Raw genomic sequence first — 16,228 nt, 5'->3', positions numbered from 1 at the left:
GTGGAGGGTCAGCTCAGAGTCAGGCATGGGGACTGGGGGCTCCCAGGCAGCCAAGGAAGGTCAGCCAGCGAGGGCAGCCCTGTGCCTTCCACAGTCAGTACCTTGGCACGAACCAGTCTAAACCACGGAGAGCCGGCAAGAGGAGGGATTGTGGAGGAATCATAGGGTTCGGCTGCCCTGCCGACCAGCAGGCAGGAAGTTCTTCCTTAGGTCTAACCACACAGTGATTCCAGTCGCTTTCCTCAACAGGAGGCCCTCTGCCTCTGCAGCTCCTGCCCTTCAGGGCCCCCCTGCCCCCTGAGCGACACACTGGCCCAGGAGACCTCAAGCCTTGCAGGCAGTGGGCTGCCCACTCCCCCTATCTCCTGCTGGGGCCTTTTCCCACAGACCAGAGGAGCGTCCTTCTCTTGGCTGGGGGCCACCTAAGACCCTGGGCCACTTTCTCCTGGGCTGTACATTTGCACCCCAAAGACCTCAGTGAGGCAGAGAAGGGATCCAAGAGGCCTGCCTCAGCCCTGTTTCCAGTTCACACAAAAAATGCTCTGGGGCCCAGCAGAGAGCCCCCTTCTGGGATCTGGTTTCTTAGAGAAAGTGGGGAGCACACCCCCTCCCCTGCCCTGATTGGACTGAGTTTAGAGTGTTGCACATGCACGGTGTTATGACGATGGTTACCTCTGACCTCCACTAGGACCTCTGGAGGTGCCAGGCCACTGCTGGGGAGGGCAAGCTGGGCAGTTCATTTGTATAAAGGGGGCCACTGTCCTCGATGTGGTGATAAGGCCGGATGGACAACCACAGTCGGCTGCAGCCCACAATGGGCCGGATGCCCTGCACCTGCTCACAAAGGCAGGGGTGGTTCCTGCCTCACGTCTGACCGGCAGCCTCGAGATAGCATCAGCCCCGCAGGAGGGCCATCTGTCTTGTCCCACAAAGGCCAGGACAAAGGCCATGTCAGTGGCAGCCTCCCCGACCCGGTCAGTGGTGGTCAGTGATGGCCACTGGGGGCTGAGGGCCTTCCTGGGCCGGGCAGCCAGGACCTGAGGCTCCTCATCTGGGGCCTCTCTGGGATGCATGGAGAATAGTTTCCATTGTTCATAAGGCCAGACAGGTGGGGGCCACATGGACGGTGGCAGAGGAACCCTGTCCCTGGCACCCCAGGCCAGCCCAAATAGTGAGGAAGGCGTCAGTCACCTCCGAAGTTGGGCACCATGTGCTGACCTGTTTGCTCAGCTCCAGAATCCGGGCAGGGCAGTGGGAGGCCAGAGACTGGAGAACTCTGAGAAGCCCCTTGCTGGTCTGGGCAGTCGGAGAGGCCTTCCTGAGGGAAGTGGTGGCCCGGTGGGGGACTTGCCAGAGGCACAGGAGATGAGCAAGGAGCAGTGGCATGGAGAGTACCTTGTGCCAGTCAGAAGGAACAGTATGCAGGCCCCGTGTGGTGCAGCCTGGGAGCCTGGGGAAGGCAGCAGCTGTGGGCAGGGACAGGAACGGCTCTTGGCTGGCAGGAGCAGGCTGCCAGCCCTGAGCCCTGGCAGAAGGGGTCTGGGGCCAGGGCCGCTGCTGTGGGATGGGGAGGAATGGCAGGAGGAGGGTTTGGGGGTGTTGGTGGAGCCTGTCGGGGGGGCAAGTTCACTCCAGAACACAATGATTCCAGAGACCCTGCAACCCGAGGTCCACTCATCGCTGTGGGGCCCTCCAAGAACCCCCACCGCACGTGACTCTGTCACATAGAGGCCACCTTCTCATTCGGATGGTCCAGGGATCCCGGATGGAGCAACAGACCCGAACCAGCCCTGGTCACCTGCCCCAACGCTCCCCTAGTGAACTGAATGCTGCCAACGCCGCAGTCCCTGCATCAGGAAACCCAACCCTTGAAATGCTCTTGGTGTCCTCATGGCCGGCACTGTCCACAAGAACCAGCCCCTGAACATGCTCAGAGGACGAGGCACACTGCTGGGACTGTCCTCACTGCCTACAGTGTTCTCACCACCCCCAAAGCATCTTCACTGCCCCCACAGCGTCCTCACTGTCTACCGTGTCCTCACTGCCCCCACAGCACCCTCACTGTCCGTGCAGCGCCCTCACTGCCCCCGCAGCATCCTCACTGTCCAATGTCCTCACTGTCCCCACAGCACCCTCACTGTCCACAGCGTACTCACCGTCCCCACAGCGCCCTCACCGCCCCCACAGCATCCTCAACATCCGCAGCGTCCTCACCGCACCCACAGCTTTCTCACCGCCCCCACAGCGTCCTTACCGGGTCCACCGCGTCCTCACCGTCCCCACCGTGTCCTCACCGTCCCCACCGTGTCCTCACCGTGTCCACAGCGCCCTCACCGCCCCCACAGCGTCCTCACCGTCCACAGCGTCCTCACCGTCCACAGCGTCCTCACCGCGTCCACAGCGTCCTCACCACGTCCACAGGGTCCTCACCGCCCCCACAGCGTCCTTAGTGTCCACAGCGTTCTTACCGCCCCCACAGCGTACTCATTGTCCCCAACGTCCTCATTGTTACCTCCAGCGTCGTCAGTGTCCACAGCGCCCTCACCGCCCCCACAGCGCCCTCACCGCCCCCACAGCGCCCTCACCGCCCCCACAGCGCCCTCACCGCCTCCACAGCGTCCTCACTGTCCACAGTGTCCCCATTGTCTCCACAGCCTCCTCACTGTCCACAGCATCCTCACCACCCCCACAGCGTCCTCGCCGCGTCCAGAGTCCTCACCGCCCCCACAGAGTCCTCACGGTCCACAGCGTCCTCACTGCCCCAACAGCGTCCTCACCGTCCACAGAGTCCTCACCACCCCCACAGAGTCCTCGCCATCCCCACAGCGTCCTCACGGTCCACAGCGTCCTCACTGTCCCCACAGCGTCCTCACTGTCCCCACAGCGTTCTCACCGTCCACAGCGTCCTCACCGCCCCCAATAGCGTCCTCACCATCCCCACAGCGCCCTCACCGCCCCCACAGAGTCCTCGCCATCCCCACAGCGTCCTCACGGTCCACAGCGCCCTCACCGCCCCCACAGCGTCCTCACCGCCCCTACAGCGCCCTCACCGTCCACAGCGTCCTCACTGCCCCCACAGTGTCCTCACTCCACAGTGTCCTCACCGCCCCCACAGCGTCCTCACTGTCCACAGCGTCATTGTCCCCACAGCGTCCTCAGTGTCCACAGCGTCCTCACTGCCCCCAGTGTCCTTACTGTCCCCACAGCATCCCCACAGCGTCCTCACTGTCCCCACAGCATCCTCACTGCTCCCACAGGGTCCTCAGTGTCCCCACAACGTCCTCACTGGCCCCCACGTTATCACTTAGCATCTCTCTCATGCCTTCCCATGTGGCCTTTTGGGAGTGTGTCTGGAAGGGGAGAGGTCACCCACTGACTCCTGTCTGCCCCTGAGGTTAGGGTGGGCATGTGAGGATGTGTTTGTGTCCCCTTGAACCGCCTCCTGGGGCCTTTTCCTGAGTTTGGCGAGGGGAATTTCCAGGTCAGTCGTGCAGAGAAGACCAGATCAGAAGGGTTTATTCAGCACCAGAGTTTGGAAGGGAGACGCAGCAGGGTCTGGACCGCATTGTGCCCCATGGTCCTCCCAAGCCTGGAAGTGCGGGTTCGCCTCCCTTGGGGTAGGGTGGGCAGGAGTTCTGTCCCACGTGGTCTGGGCCTGCAGGTGGGGTGGGTCTGAGAGATTGGGCAGCGGAGGAGGCGGAGACCGGTCCAGGTTGGCGCGAGGGCCCCTCGGGCAGGGTCCTGTCGAGTTTGCAGGCCCGCGTTGCCCAGCGCCGGTTCTCTTCTCAGGACGCACCGGTTCTCTTCTCAGGACTCGTCGGTTCCGGCTCGCTCGGCCACCAGCGGGTCGGTCAGCGACAGCCGGGCTGCGGCGCGAGCGCGGGCCCGGGCCCGCAGCCTCCGCAGGCGGCACAGCAGCAGCACCAGCAGCAACGCGTGCAGCAGCCCAAGGCCCAGCAGCGCAAGCTGCGCCGCCAGCGCCCCCCAGCAGAGCGGGCCGGGAGCGCAAGCGGCGCGCAGCTCGTCCTCGGCCAGATAGGGCAGCAGGCGGCCGCGCAGCGCTGGGGGCGCCACGCAACGCAGGTCGCGGTAGGGCGCACGCTCGGGGCGGCCGGCCAGCCAGGCGCGCAGCGGCACAAGGCGGCAGTCGCAGCGCCAGGGGTTGGCGCCCAGGTGTGCGGTGCGCAGCGCGGGCAGCGCGTCCAGCAGCCCCGGCGGCAGCGCCGTCAGGTTGTTGCCGGTCAGCACCAGCTCGGTTGTGTCGACAGGGAAGGCGGTCGGCAGCGAGGCCCAAGTCAGCCCGCGGCGCCCGCAGTCCACGAGCGTCCCCGCGCAGCTACAGGGCGCCGGGCAACCTGCGGCCGGGCGGCTCGGCGGGGCCAGCAGCAGGAGCAGTAAGCTCAGCGCCCCGCGCGGCCCTGCAAGGGAAGCGCCGCAGTGAGCCGAGCGGTCGGCGGGCACCTGGGCGACGTCTCTGAGTACCCAGAGCGCCGGCCCGGCTCCATCCAGCCCCTGATGCCCGGCGTCCCGGTAGCCCGCCAGCCTCTCCACCCTGACCACCCCGCACGCCGGCTGGAAGTCCCCTCTAAGTCTGACCCAAGTCTCTCCCGGCTGCAGCCAAAGAACCAGAGCTCCTCTCAACCCGGGTCGGCCTAGGGAGCAGCTGGGGGCCCTACCGGACTCCAGACTCACCGGAGCCCATGGCGAGAAGACGGCGGCCCGGCTTACTCTGGAGCGGGAGGCGTAGGCGGGAGAGCCGAGCGATAAGGCCGCCCCGCCCCTGCCACGCCCGCACCGACCACAGTGCTGCGGCCCGGCCAGAAATAGCCCAGAGGCCGCGAGGACGCGCGCTGCAGCGGCAGATAGCACACTATCGCCGGAGGCCGCAGGCCGCTCAGGCTTCCGCTCCCACCCGCTCTCAGGGGCACACGGAGCACTCGGACACCCGCTGCGACGTTCACCAACATTGTTCTCCTGTCACCAGGACAGGACGCGGCATTCACAATCGAACAAAACGGAGCATCGTGTGGCGGGAAGGGATCATGCGGGTGGGAAGATCGGGAGGCCGAGGCTCAGGATCCCGGCACACCACAGCGGTGCTGGGGAGAAGAGGCCTCGAGTGAGGGCAGGGGACCGCACCGAGAGTTGCCAGGAGGTGGCTCACCGCCCAGTGCCCCGGGGGCCCTCCAGGTCGGGCCGGGCTGTGGAGAAGGGGTGTGAGCGGTCACGGCCCCGCTCCTTGCAGCCTCTGGCCTCCTTATGTCTGGAGGGCTCCCATTTGATTCAGCCCAACCCTGCCCGCTAGGCGTCTGAGGATAAGAGAAGACTCGGCCCGCCTCGACAGAAAATAGGGCCTCAGCACTCGCTGGGTGACCCGCGGGAGCAGGCAAAGGAGGGCTCCCAAGTCCGTTCTGCAGCACTGGGGCAAGGAACAGACCCAGGATCCTGGGAATCCTCTTCTGCCTAGCTTTGCCTGCCTGCCAGAGCAGGGCCTGCGGTTTGGGTGCTGTGACCGTCCGGGGGCGGGGGAAAGGCAAGGGAGGCGGATCTCTGAAGTCCCGCCCAACTTCGCTCCTGATCCCCCAAGGTCAGAGAGGGCCAGCTGGGCGGGGGCTACGGTCCAGGCCCCTCGGAAGCAGACACAATGACCTGGGAGGGGGTGGTGCTGAGAATAAATTAGGGTCAGCTGGGGGCTGTGGCCCCGCGTCTCCGGGTCGGGAACAGTCCGGTCTGGGGTCCAGGGGTGCGAGGGCGTCCCGGAGACGGACGGTGTGTCCGCGGCGAGCGTCACTGGTCCTGCATCTGCTGCTTCATCCTCTGCAGCATCTCCTGCATGCGCCTCAGCTGCGGGCGGAGACAACCCGGCGGGTGAGCAGCACCGCGGGGGCGCATCCCTGACGCCCGCCTCCGCCGCCCCCGCCGCCCCACATACTTCCTCATCCTTCATCCTGATAAGCTTCTCAGTCTCGGCGTCCGGGGTGGGCAGCGGCAGGATCGGGATGGGGCTCTCCATGCGGCTGTCCTGGGTCAGTTTGCTGCGCGGGGCGGGGGGGAGGATGGGCGGGGCGGCGCCACCAGGAGGCTCAGCGTGGGCTGGCGATGCCTGGCCCATCCCCGCCACTGCTGAGGCCCTGCCCTCCGGAACCCTCACAGCCCTGGACTGGTTCTAGGGAGACCAGGCTCTGGGGGAGCGGGGGGGAGCTTAGGGAATGGTGCAAAGTTCAAGTCTGGGTGGGCTGACAGGACCGACCCTTAGTTATGGAGACGTGGGCGGGGCCGGAGGGGCGAGGTCTGGCTCGCGGCTGGGGCGCGCACCTGGTCATCTGCTGGATGCAGTGCGCGCGGTAGTTCTCGTAGTGCACGTCGCACGTCACGTCCTTGAGGTCGTGCATATGCGTGCGGATGAGCATGTTGCGCAGCTTCACGAAGTCGCAGTGCGCCTGGTTCTCCACTGCGGGGTGGGGGTGGGTAGTGGGCTGGCGCCGGCCCAGGACAGCCTTCCCCCACCAGACCTGGTACCCCAAGACTCTACTCACCCTCCACGATCCCCCAGGGGTACAGTCGGCCCCGGACCCGCTGCCCCTTGGCCTCCACCACCGTGTTGCTGCCTATAACGGCGAAGGGCGCGCTCTCCTGGGGGAAGGAGGGAGAAGGGCTCACACCCGGTGAGCGTAATTGCACGGTTACTGATGGGAAACGGGCATGTAACTCCCGGGTCACCCCTCCAGCATCACCATCAACGATCTCTCCTCAAAGAGATCCTGGCGTTGCCCCTTTCTGGCCTCTCTGCCCCTGGTTGGAGCCAGAGCCCATGCGGCTCACATTCCAGGGCCTTTCCAGGCTATGCCCAACCAGGCATGCTCCCTCCTCATCTCCTCCCTCATCAAGAACCACCCCCTCCAGCTGCCCCTTCCCTCCCCAGGGCTGAGCCTATGTCTCCCCATGCTGATGCCCCTGCCCTGGTGGCCACCTGCCTCTGGCGTGGTCTCCATCATCACTCTAGCTGCTGGGGCACCCAAAGCCACCAACCCTGGAGCTCAGAAATCTGGGAGCCAGGGTGTGCCACTGGGGCAGCCCTTTCCTCTGGTGACCCATGGGAAGAGGGTTGGGGTTGGGGGCCTGGCCCACTGCTGCACCTCTGGATCTGGGCAAGTGCTCCATACCTGCCCAGCACCACACGGGGCCCACATGACCCACCCCAGCCAGGCAAAGACATGGTGACCTTTACCTTCTAGCCCTGGATGAAGGGGGTACAGGTCCTCTACTCCTAGAACAAATGACTCTTGCCCCCAACTGGGCTGACCTGGCCCTCCTCCAGCAGGCTCAATGTGAAGGAGACAAAGCCCTCTGGTTCTGCCCCTCACCAGCTCCATCCCCCCTGCCCCACCAGTCTGCATGTTCACCTTCAGTTCCCGGTCCTGCTGCTTGAAGTCCTCATCCTCGTCCGAGTCACACTCAGGGAACTGGTATACATGGATCCCAAACTTGTCAATCTCCTCCCGGATCTGTGGTGGGGCAAGGACCATCAGATTTGAGGCCAGACAAGTCCCCCTGGTACTCTCAGCCCCAGGGCCCTGGCCAGGCCCCTGTGCGACGGCAGGCTCACCCGCTCCTTCAGCTTCCGGATCTCACTGGGGACAAGACAGTCAGCTTTGGCGATGAGAGGCACGATGTTGACCTTCTCATGCAATGCCTTCATGAAACCCACATCCACTGGCCGCAGCCTGCCAAGAGCAGCCAAGGGTGGGCATAGGCACAGCCAGGGGGCCATATTGTAGGGGGTGCACTCCCGAGCCTGGCCCCAGGACAGCCACACACCCATGCCCGAAGGGGGAGATGAAGTACAGGCAGCAGTGCACTCGGTTGTCTTGGATGTTCTTTCGGTTGAGGCCGCTCTCATCACGGAAGTACTGCTCAAACTGCTGGTCCACATAGTCGGTGATGGGCTTCCAGCTGTGGGCAGGAGGGAGGTGAGGCCAGGCCTGGAGTGCTGTGGCTGCCTAGGCAAGGCCTTTCTCAGCAGGCCGCACTCACCACTCGGTGTTGTTGACAGCGTCCCCGAATCCCGGCGTGTCCACGATGGTGAGCTTCAGCTTGACTCCCTTCTCCTCAATGTCCACCGTGTGTTTTAGAATCTCTACCGTCTGGCTGATGCGCTCTACGGGGAAGGGGCCACTGGAGGGGCCTCTCCAACCCTCAGCCCCTCACCCTTGGCAGCCAGGACCCTCGTCCTCATCCATCTTGGTGCCTTGGCCCTACCCCCAGGGGACCCACACCGCGAGAACAGAACAGTGGGAGCTGGACCTGAAAGGGAGTCCTTGGAGAGGTCCCATGGAAGGGGACCGGGGATCAGTGCCAGGGCCTCCTGGGGGCCACTCACCCTCAGCACTGAGCAGCTTCCGGTCCTTATACAAGTCTGTCAGGAAGAGGCTGTGGACCAGTGTGGACTTCCCCAGGCCTGACTCACCTGCACACAGGTACAGAGAAGGAGCTGGGTTAGGTCTGGGGCTCCAACGACAGAGCTTGGCTGGCCAGGGACCCCAGCCACTCCCCCGAGGAGCCTGGCCCACTCACCAGCCACCATGAGTGTGAAGTCAAAGCCTTTCTTCACCGACTTGCGGTGCACCTGGTTGGGCAGTGTGGCGAAGCCCACGTACTGCTTGTCAATGTCCTGGGGACAGGATGGAACAGGTTAGGGACACAAAGGTTTCTCCAGAAGCCCAATACCCTGTCTCTTACCAAATGCGGTATGAGGAGACAGCAGAGGGTACGGTTCCCAGGGTGGGGCATTTCGTTGGCAAAAATAAGGGGAGGGCCCGTGGGCAAAAGCCTGGAGATAAGAAGGCAGGCGAGGTGGCGGCAGGAGAAGACACCCCTGGCCCCAATCCCAGGGAGGGCTCTGCAGGGACCGACACTGTGTTTATCCCGTGGGGAGATGTCAGGCCGCAGCAGGCACAGGCGATGTCCTCCCTCCTCGGGCAGAGGGCAGCAGGATTGGGACCCCTGGGACACACTCAAGGCCCTCCATAAGCCGGAGAAGCTGGGGGCCTCAACACTCACCCCTCCGGAGAGTGCCAGGGGGCGGGAGGCCCCACCTGGCCCGGATCCAGCCGCGGGGGCGGCGGCAGCGGCGGTGGCGGAGCAGCGCCTATTTATAGACCGCGGCGCCGAGCCTCCCCCGCCCGCGCGCCCAGGCGCCCAGCCCCCGCAGACCCTTGGGGCCCCTGGAGGGGTCCCACGGCCACATTCTCCGCCGCGTTTTGAAGTCGCGTGAGGTGAGGCCTGGACAGGGCACGTCGCCCCACCGTGGGGCCGCGGACCTGCGAGGCCGCTGCGGAGGGAAGGGCTGAGCCTAGACGCTGGCGGGCCGTGACGCGCGGGGACGGGGACCCCATGCCGAGTCCCGGAGCCCGCGGGGTCACAGACCCACGTTCCGCCCTCTCCACACACGCACCTTGAGCCGCCTCTGGGCCTGGGTCCGCGGCGACAGCAGCTGCTCCACCAGGCGGTCCTGGGGCGCTGCCAGCGAGTCCATCGCGGCGACCCCCGCAGGCCCGCGGGCACGCTCGGACCCCAGGCCCGGTCAGGCCGCCAGAGCCCGGCGACAGCGAGGGACCTTGGCGCGGCTCTGCCTTAGGCTGCGTTCTCCACCCCGTTTTGCGGACGCGGGAAGTGAGGCCTGGACAGGGCACGTCGCCTACCCGGGGGATCGTCGACCCCCGAGGCCGACCGAGCCATCCCCCTGACTGGGCGAACTGGCCCCAAGCTGTGGCGGCGTCGCAGTCCGGGCAGGCCCCGCTCCCGCACCCGAGCCAGAGGCGGGGCGTCGCAGGCGCCCGCGGAGCGCGCGGCGGGGGGCGGCAGAGACGGCCCCGCCCGCCGTCGCCGGGAAACGGTCGCCTGGAAATTGGGCCGCGGGCGGAGCCACTCGAAAGCGGCTGCGGAGGGCAGGGCTAAGCCGAGGCGCGGACGGGCCATGGCTCGGGTGGACCGGGAGCCCTGCCGCGCCCCCGGGCCTCAGTCTGGGCTCCAGGACAGCAGGAGGGGACGACCGGGTCCTGCACGCGGGCCGGGGCGGGCCGGGAGTCGGTAGCCACCGCGCGTCCCGCCCCCAAGAGGTGCTGCGCGGCTTCCGCCCGCCAGAGGGCGCCGGAGGCCGCTCCCGGGACCCACGCGCAACAGCGCGGGTACCCGCCCAGTTCAGGGCCCGCCGTCTTCTCGCAGACTTGCCCGAAAACCTCCCGGCGACGTCTCGACGCCCCAAGTGCCCACAGACACGCCGCGCCCTGCACCCCTCCCCAGCCCTGCTTGGGGCTGACCTGCCCCGTGCGCGCGTGTTTGTGTGTGCGCGTCCGTGCGGGTGTGTGTGTGTAATGCCTGCGTGTGTGCGCGTGTATACATGCGTGTATGCGTGTGTGTGTACGTGTGTGCATGCATTGGGTATGTGCGTGTGCGCGGGTGTGTGCATGTGTGTTTGGTGGACTCTTTCCCGGTGCGGCGCCCCAAGACATTCGGGGGACCAGAGGAGGGCAGAGCCCACCTTTTCTGAAGTCCAGCCTGCCTGCCCCCTAGGAGGCTTAGGGTGGACAGAAGGGAAGGGAAGGGAAGGGAAGGGAAGGGAAGGGAAGGGTGCAGGCTGCCAGAGTACTGGAGGTCCCTGCAAAACTTGGAAGCCCCCGCCAGCCTGCTGAATAAACACCAGCCACCCATGCGCTGCCCTGCAGCCCTCAGGTGGCCCTGCCCTCAGAGACAGGGGTGGGGGTGGGATGGGACCCATCTCCCACGTGCTTCTGTGGACATTCCCTTGCCCTCTGAGCATCCTCACCAGCTCTGACCCACAGGATTGCAGGGACTGGGAGCTCCTGCCAGCCGGGCCTCCCTCCCATGTGGCTACTCCAGGGACTGCGGGGGTCTCCAGAGCTCCGCTCTGTGGGCCACCCACCTCCATGACCCCAGTAGAATCCCAACAGGCAAGCCCAGCGGAGCAGGACATGGGGCCTGGAAAGGTTCCAGGGTAGGACTGGTCAGGCCAAGCCCCTGCACATTAGAACATTAGAAGCTGGAGGCCCCAACCCCACCCCACCCGCCACCAGCCCTCCCTTAGGCTCTCCTGGCTGAGAGACCTCCTCCACTCCCTGTCCAAGCCCTGGTCCTGTTGTGGGGCCTGGACCACTGGCACCTGGGGAGGAGGGGCAGGCCCACAGCTGGGAACAGGAGAGCCTTTCATCCCAGGGAAAGGGGGCAGCTCCAGGCCCCCCAGCTCTACCAGTGCATCCCTCAGTCCTTGCTGCCAGAAAGCCTCCTCACTGGCCCCAGCCTTCAATGGCCCTGACCTGCAGGAAGCCTCTAGGCTGAGTTCCACCCAGTTTCCAACTGAGGGTCCACACCTCGAAGCCCAGCACCCACCCAGACAGGCTGGCATCTCAGGCCCAGGGCATCTCCAGGAAGACAGACAGCCCTGGGCCTAGGCCTCAGGCTAGGAGGTGTCTAACAGAGTGTGTGGCTCTCAGACTGCCTGCCTCAGTTTCCCCATTGGTAAGGCACAGCCTCTGGGGAGGCCCAGGTCAGGAGGGCAAGAATCTCACTCTCAGCATTCAACCCACCTGCCCTGCCACCCACTGGGGCCCAGTCAGGGCCTGTGGATTCCCTGGGGGAGCCTCAAGGAAGGGGCCCTACCTGCCACCCCCTTTCTCTGGTCCCCAAGTGACAAAAGATACTACCAGGGCTTCCTGAGCCATATGACACAGCTGCGCCCATCTCCACCCAATGCCTGAGCCTCTCAGGCACTTCCATTCTTAGAATCACCCGAGTCAGCTCTGGGAGCAGCAGCCAGGGCTAAGAGATCACTGGTGCTGCCTGTGAGGAGGTGGGGGCACAGAGCGTAGTGACGGAACTCCCCCAATGCCTCTACAGCCCCCTTTCAAAGAGCAAAAAGAATGCTTGGACAGGCTGAGGCTCAGCAACGGTGGTAGCAGGGAAGCTGCCATGTGCTTCCAGCTCCCCCAGACCCACTGGCCACCCAGACACCTGGCCTGGCTCCTGCTCTGGGGCTCCCTTCCTTGGCCACACAGTGCCTTCTTCCTCTGGGCTTGGAGGCCTGGGAGGACTGGGATGGGGTGAGGTGGACTCCCGGTTGACCTCAGACGATGGGCAACTCAGCAGGAGGGGGTCCCCACCCTGCAGTAATGGGCAAGAGAACCTGGCTGCACCCAACAGCAGTGGCTGGAGCCCAGGGTCTCAGAGTGCCCTTGGGTCAAGCTGGGGACACCTGCAGGCACAGGAGAAGCCTCAGGGGCCTGGCCTCCTGGCTCTCCCAGCCTCAGTTCCTTCCATTTCCCTCAAACAGTAGCCTGACGCATGTGTCCCTGCATCTCAGGCTTTGTCTGACCTGCTGTGATGGGGAGGCAGCTCCCAGCCTGGCTCCCCAAGGGGCCCCTCCCAGAGAGCCTCATCCACCTCTGGGTGGGGTGTGTCCCTTCCAGGAGAATGGCACTGGTCAGCCAGAGACTCCCCCAGCTCCTGGCCCCCCTGCCCAGCCCTCCTGCCCTGCCTGCTGCACCCTGGGCCAGGACTCTGGAGTTCCACTCAGCATCCATGGCTCCTGAGAAACTCCATCCCTGATGGGGGCTGCCAGTGCCACCCTGGTGCCAGAATTGGGCTCTTCTTTTTTCCTCCAAAGATGGCTGAGCTCAAGCCAGAGAGGACACCAGCAGGCTTTCCCCAGCCCCCCCCCCAGCCCACCTGGTTGTCAGCCCCCGCCCCACTCCAGGGGCCTCACAGCATTGTTTAACCCTGAGCTCGGCTGGGTTTCACCCAGGTGCCTAGACCAGCCTGCTGCCCAGTCTTGCTTTCCTGGAGGGTGGGGCCAACCCTTTTGAGAAGCCACAAGCCTATTTGTACCCACAGGGTCCCAGGACCCATCTGGGCACCCAGAATGACTCAGACCAGACCCTGGGGGTTCCCAATCTGGGGAAGAGTCCCTGTTGCAGACCCAAACACTCGAATTTGTGTGTGGGGAGGGAAAGGGGCATGAAGGTGCAGGGGAGGTGGGGGGTGACCACAGGCCCTCTGCTGTAGGGCTGTTCAGGGACTGTGCTGGCTGATGGAGCCTGACTCCCCTCCCCCAGCCTGGCCTGCCACGACCATGGCCTCACCCAGGACCCCCAGCTCATGGCCTACAGGCCAGGTCAGCAGGAGATGCTGGCGCTGGCCCTGTGGGAGGGGGACACTCTGCCCATCCCCCCATCCTGGGGAGGGGCGCAGGGTCCCTGCTGTGCGGGTCAGGGGACCAGGGCCCCCACTCCTCTCCTCTGAAGCCCCAGGCGCGGCGGCACTGCCCGGCTGACAATCGGTGATCGCGACAGGGCTGGGTGAGGGCCGGCGGGGGCGGGGTCGCGCCTGGGCGCCCGCGGCGCTAGTGTCACAATGGGTGACAGCCGGCCGGGTCTCCCGGCGGGGGAGCGGCGCTGCGCACGTACCTGCTTGTCCTCTGCGGGGTCGGGGTCGGGGTCGAGTCCGGGTCCGGTTCCGAGCGGGTCCGGGCCGGCGGGCGGGGGAGAGACGGAGAGACACGGTGAGAGGCGCGCGGGCGGCGGGGACAAAGGCGCGCGCGGGCACGCGGGCGGGCGCCGGGCTCACCTGGGGTCGCCAGCTTGCTCTTGTACCGCAGGCCTGTGCTCATGGTGGCCGCCGGCGGGGGACGTGCGGGGCGGGCTCGCGGGCGGGGCGCGACGACAAGCGGCGGAGGCCGAGGCCGGGCTGCGGGGTGAGCGGCCCCTCCGCGCCGCCGCCGCCGCCCGCCCCGCCCGCGCGCCCGGCAGCCAATCGGCGCCCGCCGCGCCCACGCGCGACCCAGCGCGGCCCGGGGGGGCGGGGACCCAGGCCCCCCACCATGGACCCGAGCCCGCGGCCTCGGGGCGACGCCCTCGCCTCCCACAGCCCTGGCCGCGCCCGGGGTCACCCGACCAGACCCGCGCCGCCCCCGCCCTGCACGGCTGTTCCTGCCGGCCTCCTCCCCGCCACCTCCCCGCCACCTCCCCGGTGCCCCAGCCCAGGCCCAGCCTTACGCTCCCCCCGCCCTCGCTGGGACCCGGGTCCATGCCGGTCCTCGGACCATCCGTCCGGTGGCCCTTCTCTAAAGCCTGCCCTGGCTTTCCGGGCCAGACCCTGCACGCTCCGCCCCACCCCGCCGAGGTCGTGTGGACTCGGGAGGCGGTGGCCTGAGCAGGGATGGTCCTGGCGCGGCTGGCCAGTGCCCAGCATTGCCCCTGCTGACCGCTCGGTGCTGCGCAGACCTGCTCCGCGAGCAGACGCACCTGGCAGGCTGTAGGCCACAGGCTTTTGGGCAGTGGTCCGGCCTCTCTCTTCCTGGGCTGTAAAATGGGATTATTTGTGAAGAGGAGTGATCTGACGTGTCTGGCAGGACCGGCCCTGACCGTCTCACCCCAGCTCTGCGCCTGCTTCTCTGCTGACCCATAGGCTGTGGGGATGCTCCAGGCAGACCCGATCCCACCCTGCGGAGAAGGCTTGTAGGGGACCGAGGGGCACTGTGAAGGCAGGGCCAGGGCCTGCACCCCATTTACAGAGGGGGAAGTTCTGGCCCTAATCTTCAGTGAGTCAGCCAGACTCAGTGACTGAGAGCAAGTCTCTCCGGTCATTTGTGTCACTATCACATTCCCAGGTGTTCTCCGCCTGGATTTTCCCAAAGTGTCCCCAGGCGGCACCTCTGAAGGCTTTGGGGCTGTCAGGCTTGCGGTCACCACCTCCCCAGGTGAGGGCCCCCTTGTATGGAGATGTCTCCTGCACCCCGTATAGACAGTACCTCCACAGCCAGGGAATCCGCCTCTGCTCCCCACCCGTCCTGTGCCCCTTGGTCCCTCTGCTGGCCCGTGGGCTCCCTGGGTGGAGGGGGGTGTCGCTAGGGCCTTTCCATCTCTGAATCACCAGCACCCAGCACGGTAAGTGAAAAATTCATGTAAGCCGCGTCTTTGTTCCACAGTCCTTGCTCTGCTGCATTCTGTGGCCAGAGCGCCGTTGACCATAACCCTGCTCTGGGTCTAGAACTCTAACCAGTGTGGGGATCCCCCACAGTCCCAACCTCTCATCCAAGATGTGTTTGGAACTCAGGCTTTTTTGTATACATCATACATTATGTGGCACCTCTTTGGAACCTGGGGCTGCTCCTCATAATCAGACCCATTTATATTTTCGGGGCAAAACATATGTATTCAGGTGAACTGGAAGAAATAAAGACAGTAAGTGATGGCACATCAGTTCAGGTCCAGCTTTGCCACTGAGTTTTGAAAAACCTTTATGTTTCTGAGCTTTGGAGAATTTGGAATTTCGATAAAGAAATGTGTGTCGAGGTCAGGAGATCAAGACCATCCTGGCTAACACGGTGAAACCCCGTCTACTAAAAATACAAAAAATTAGCTGGGCATGGTGGCACAAGCCTGTAGTCCCAGCTAGTCAGGAGACTGAGGCAGGAGAATCACTTGAACTCAGGAGGCGGAGGTTGCAGTGAGCCGAGATCGCACCACTGCACTCCACTCCAGCCTGAGCCAAAGAGCCAGACTCCGTCTCAAAAAAAAAAAAAAAAAGAATGTGTGTGTGGGGGTAGGGGCACTCAAAGGGCCAGGCAGGACTTCTGAGCATAGACAGGACTTTTTGGAAAGAATTGGAAAATGATGGTTGGCTGTTCACCACGTGCTGACCCATGCAAGCCTGTGCTTGTGGAGACAAAGGAGGAGAGACAGGAGCCCTGCCCAGGGGGAGGCAGGCGGCCTGTGAAAGGCACCAGCTCAGCGCCCCTCCCCATGGCTCAGGTGGCAGGGCAGCTCTGGACAGCCTTGGGTTAGGGGGTTTGAACTTGGCCTTGAGACAAGTGCATAGCAGGTCAAGGGCATAGCTCAAAGGGTGGGAGGCACATGTATACAGGAGTAATAGGTTTTAAAACAAATCTGGAGATAGAAGACAAGAAAGATGAGGAATACGGCATAAACATGATCTTTTTTTAAAAAGTCTGTCCCAAAAGATTACTTACAGAAATGCAGTTAGATTGGAGACCAGTGTTTAAGGGACAGCCAGCCTGGAGGCTGATGGAATATATAGGACTGGGAGCCACTCCTTGGAAGAGTGAAGTCAAGGGTGGTCCTGGGTCAGCACCTCATGTAAAATGCCTGGGCTGGAAGGGGGAGGCGGCATCTGCTCCCTTACTCTGGGACTTTGG

The 16,228-nt window shown here is 64.7% G+C and overlaps 2 protein-coding genes across 4 annotated transcripts; both read right to left on the bottom strand.

Annotated features, from left to right (window-relative positions):
• Positions 1–3,500: 3,500 nt before the first annotated feature.
• On the bottom strand, positions 3,501–4,826 carry GP1BB (glycoprotein Ib platelet subunit beta). Its single transcript, XM_034949269.3, has 2 exons — positions 4,693–4,826; positions 3,501–4,418 (listed from the first exon to the last, which is right to left on the bottom strand). Exons 1-2 carry the CDS (start codon positions 4,700–4,702, stop codon positions 3,808–3,810), a joined length of 621 nt encoding a protein of 206 aa, XP_034805160.1. The 5' UTR covers positions 4,703–4,826; the 3' UTR covers positions 3,501–3,807.
• A 126-nt stretch (positions 4,827–4,952) lies between these two features.
• Positions 4,953–13,777, bottom strand: SEPTIN5 (septin 5). Of its 3 annotated transcripts, XM_008966658.5 has the most exons (12): positions 13,639–13,777; positions 13,479–13,489; positions 8,575–8,671; positions 8,381–8,467; positions 8,035–8,158; positions 7,819–7,953; positions 7,607–7,724; positions 7,404–7,505; positions 6,537–6,633; positions 6,316–6,451; positions 5,933–6,035; positions 4,953–5,844 (listed from the first exon to the last, which is right to left on the bottom strand). In XM_008966658.5, the coding sequence occupies exons 1-12, from the start codon at positions 13,679–13,681 to the stop codon at positions 5,788–5,790; spliced, it is 1,110 nt and encodes a 369-aa protein (XP_008964906.1). In that variant the 5' UTR covers positions 13,682–13,777; the 3' UTR covers positions 4,953–5,787. The 3 variants fall into 3 exon arrangements, with proteins under 3 accessions (XP_008964906.1, XP_008964905.1, XP_008964907.1); XM_008966657.4 differs by lacking the exons at positions 13,479–13,489; positions 13,639–13,777 and adding an exon at positions 9,455–9,593; XM_008966659.4 differs by lacking the exons at positions 4,953–5,844; positions 13,479–13,489; positions 13,639–13,777 and adding an exon at positions 9,455–9,593 and having other exon boundaries at positions 5,961–6,035; positions 6,316–6,440.
• Between the last annotated feature and the right edge of the window lie 2,451 nt (positions 13,778–16,228).

Source organism: Pan paniscus, chromosome 23 (assembly GCF_029289425.2).
Source record: "Pan paniscus chromosome 23, NHGRI_mPanPan1-v2.0_pri, whole genome shotgun sequence".
Classification (NCBI taxonomy): domain Eukaryota; kingdom Metazoa; phylum Chordata; class Mammalia; order Primates; family Hominidae; genus Pan; species Pan paniscus.
This window is presented reverse-complemented; position numbering and strand designations above follow the sequence as displayed.

Coding starts and splice junctions, on each gene's coding strand:
- SEPTIN5 (XM_008966657.4), bottom strand. CDS start 9,535: ATGGACTCGCTGGCAGCGCCCCAGGACCGCCTGGTGGAGCAGCTGCTG. Junction 8,672..9,454: donor AGGCCCAGAGGCGGCTCAAG/GTGCGTGTGTGG, acceptor TCCTGTCCCCAG/GACATTGACAAGCAGTACGT. Junction 8,468..8,574: donor CTTCACACTCATGGTGGCTG/GTGAGTGGGCCA, acceptor ACCTGTGTGCAG/GTGAGTCAGGCCTGGGGAAG.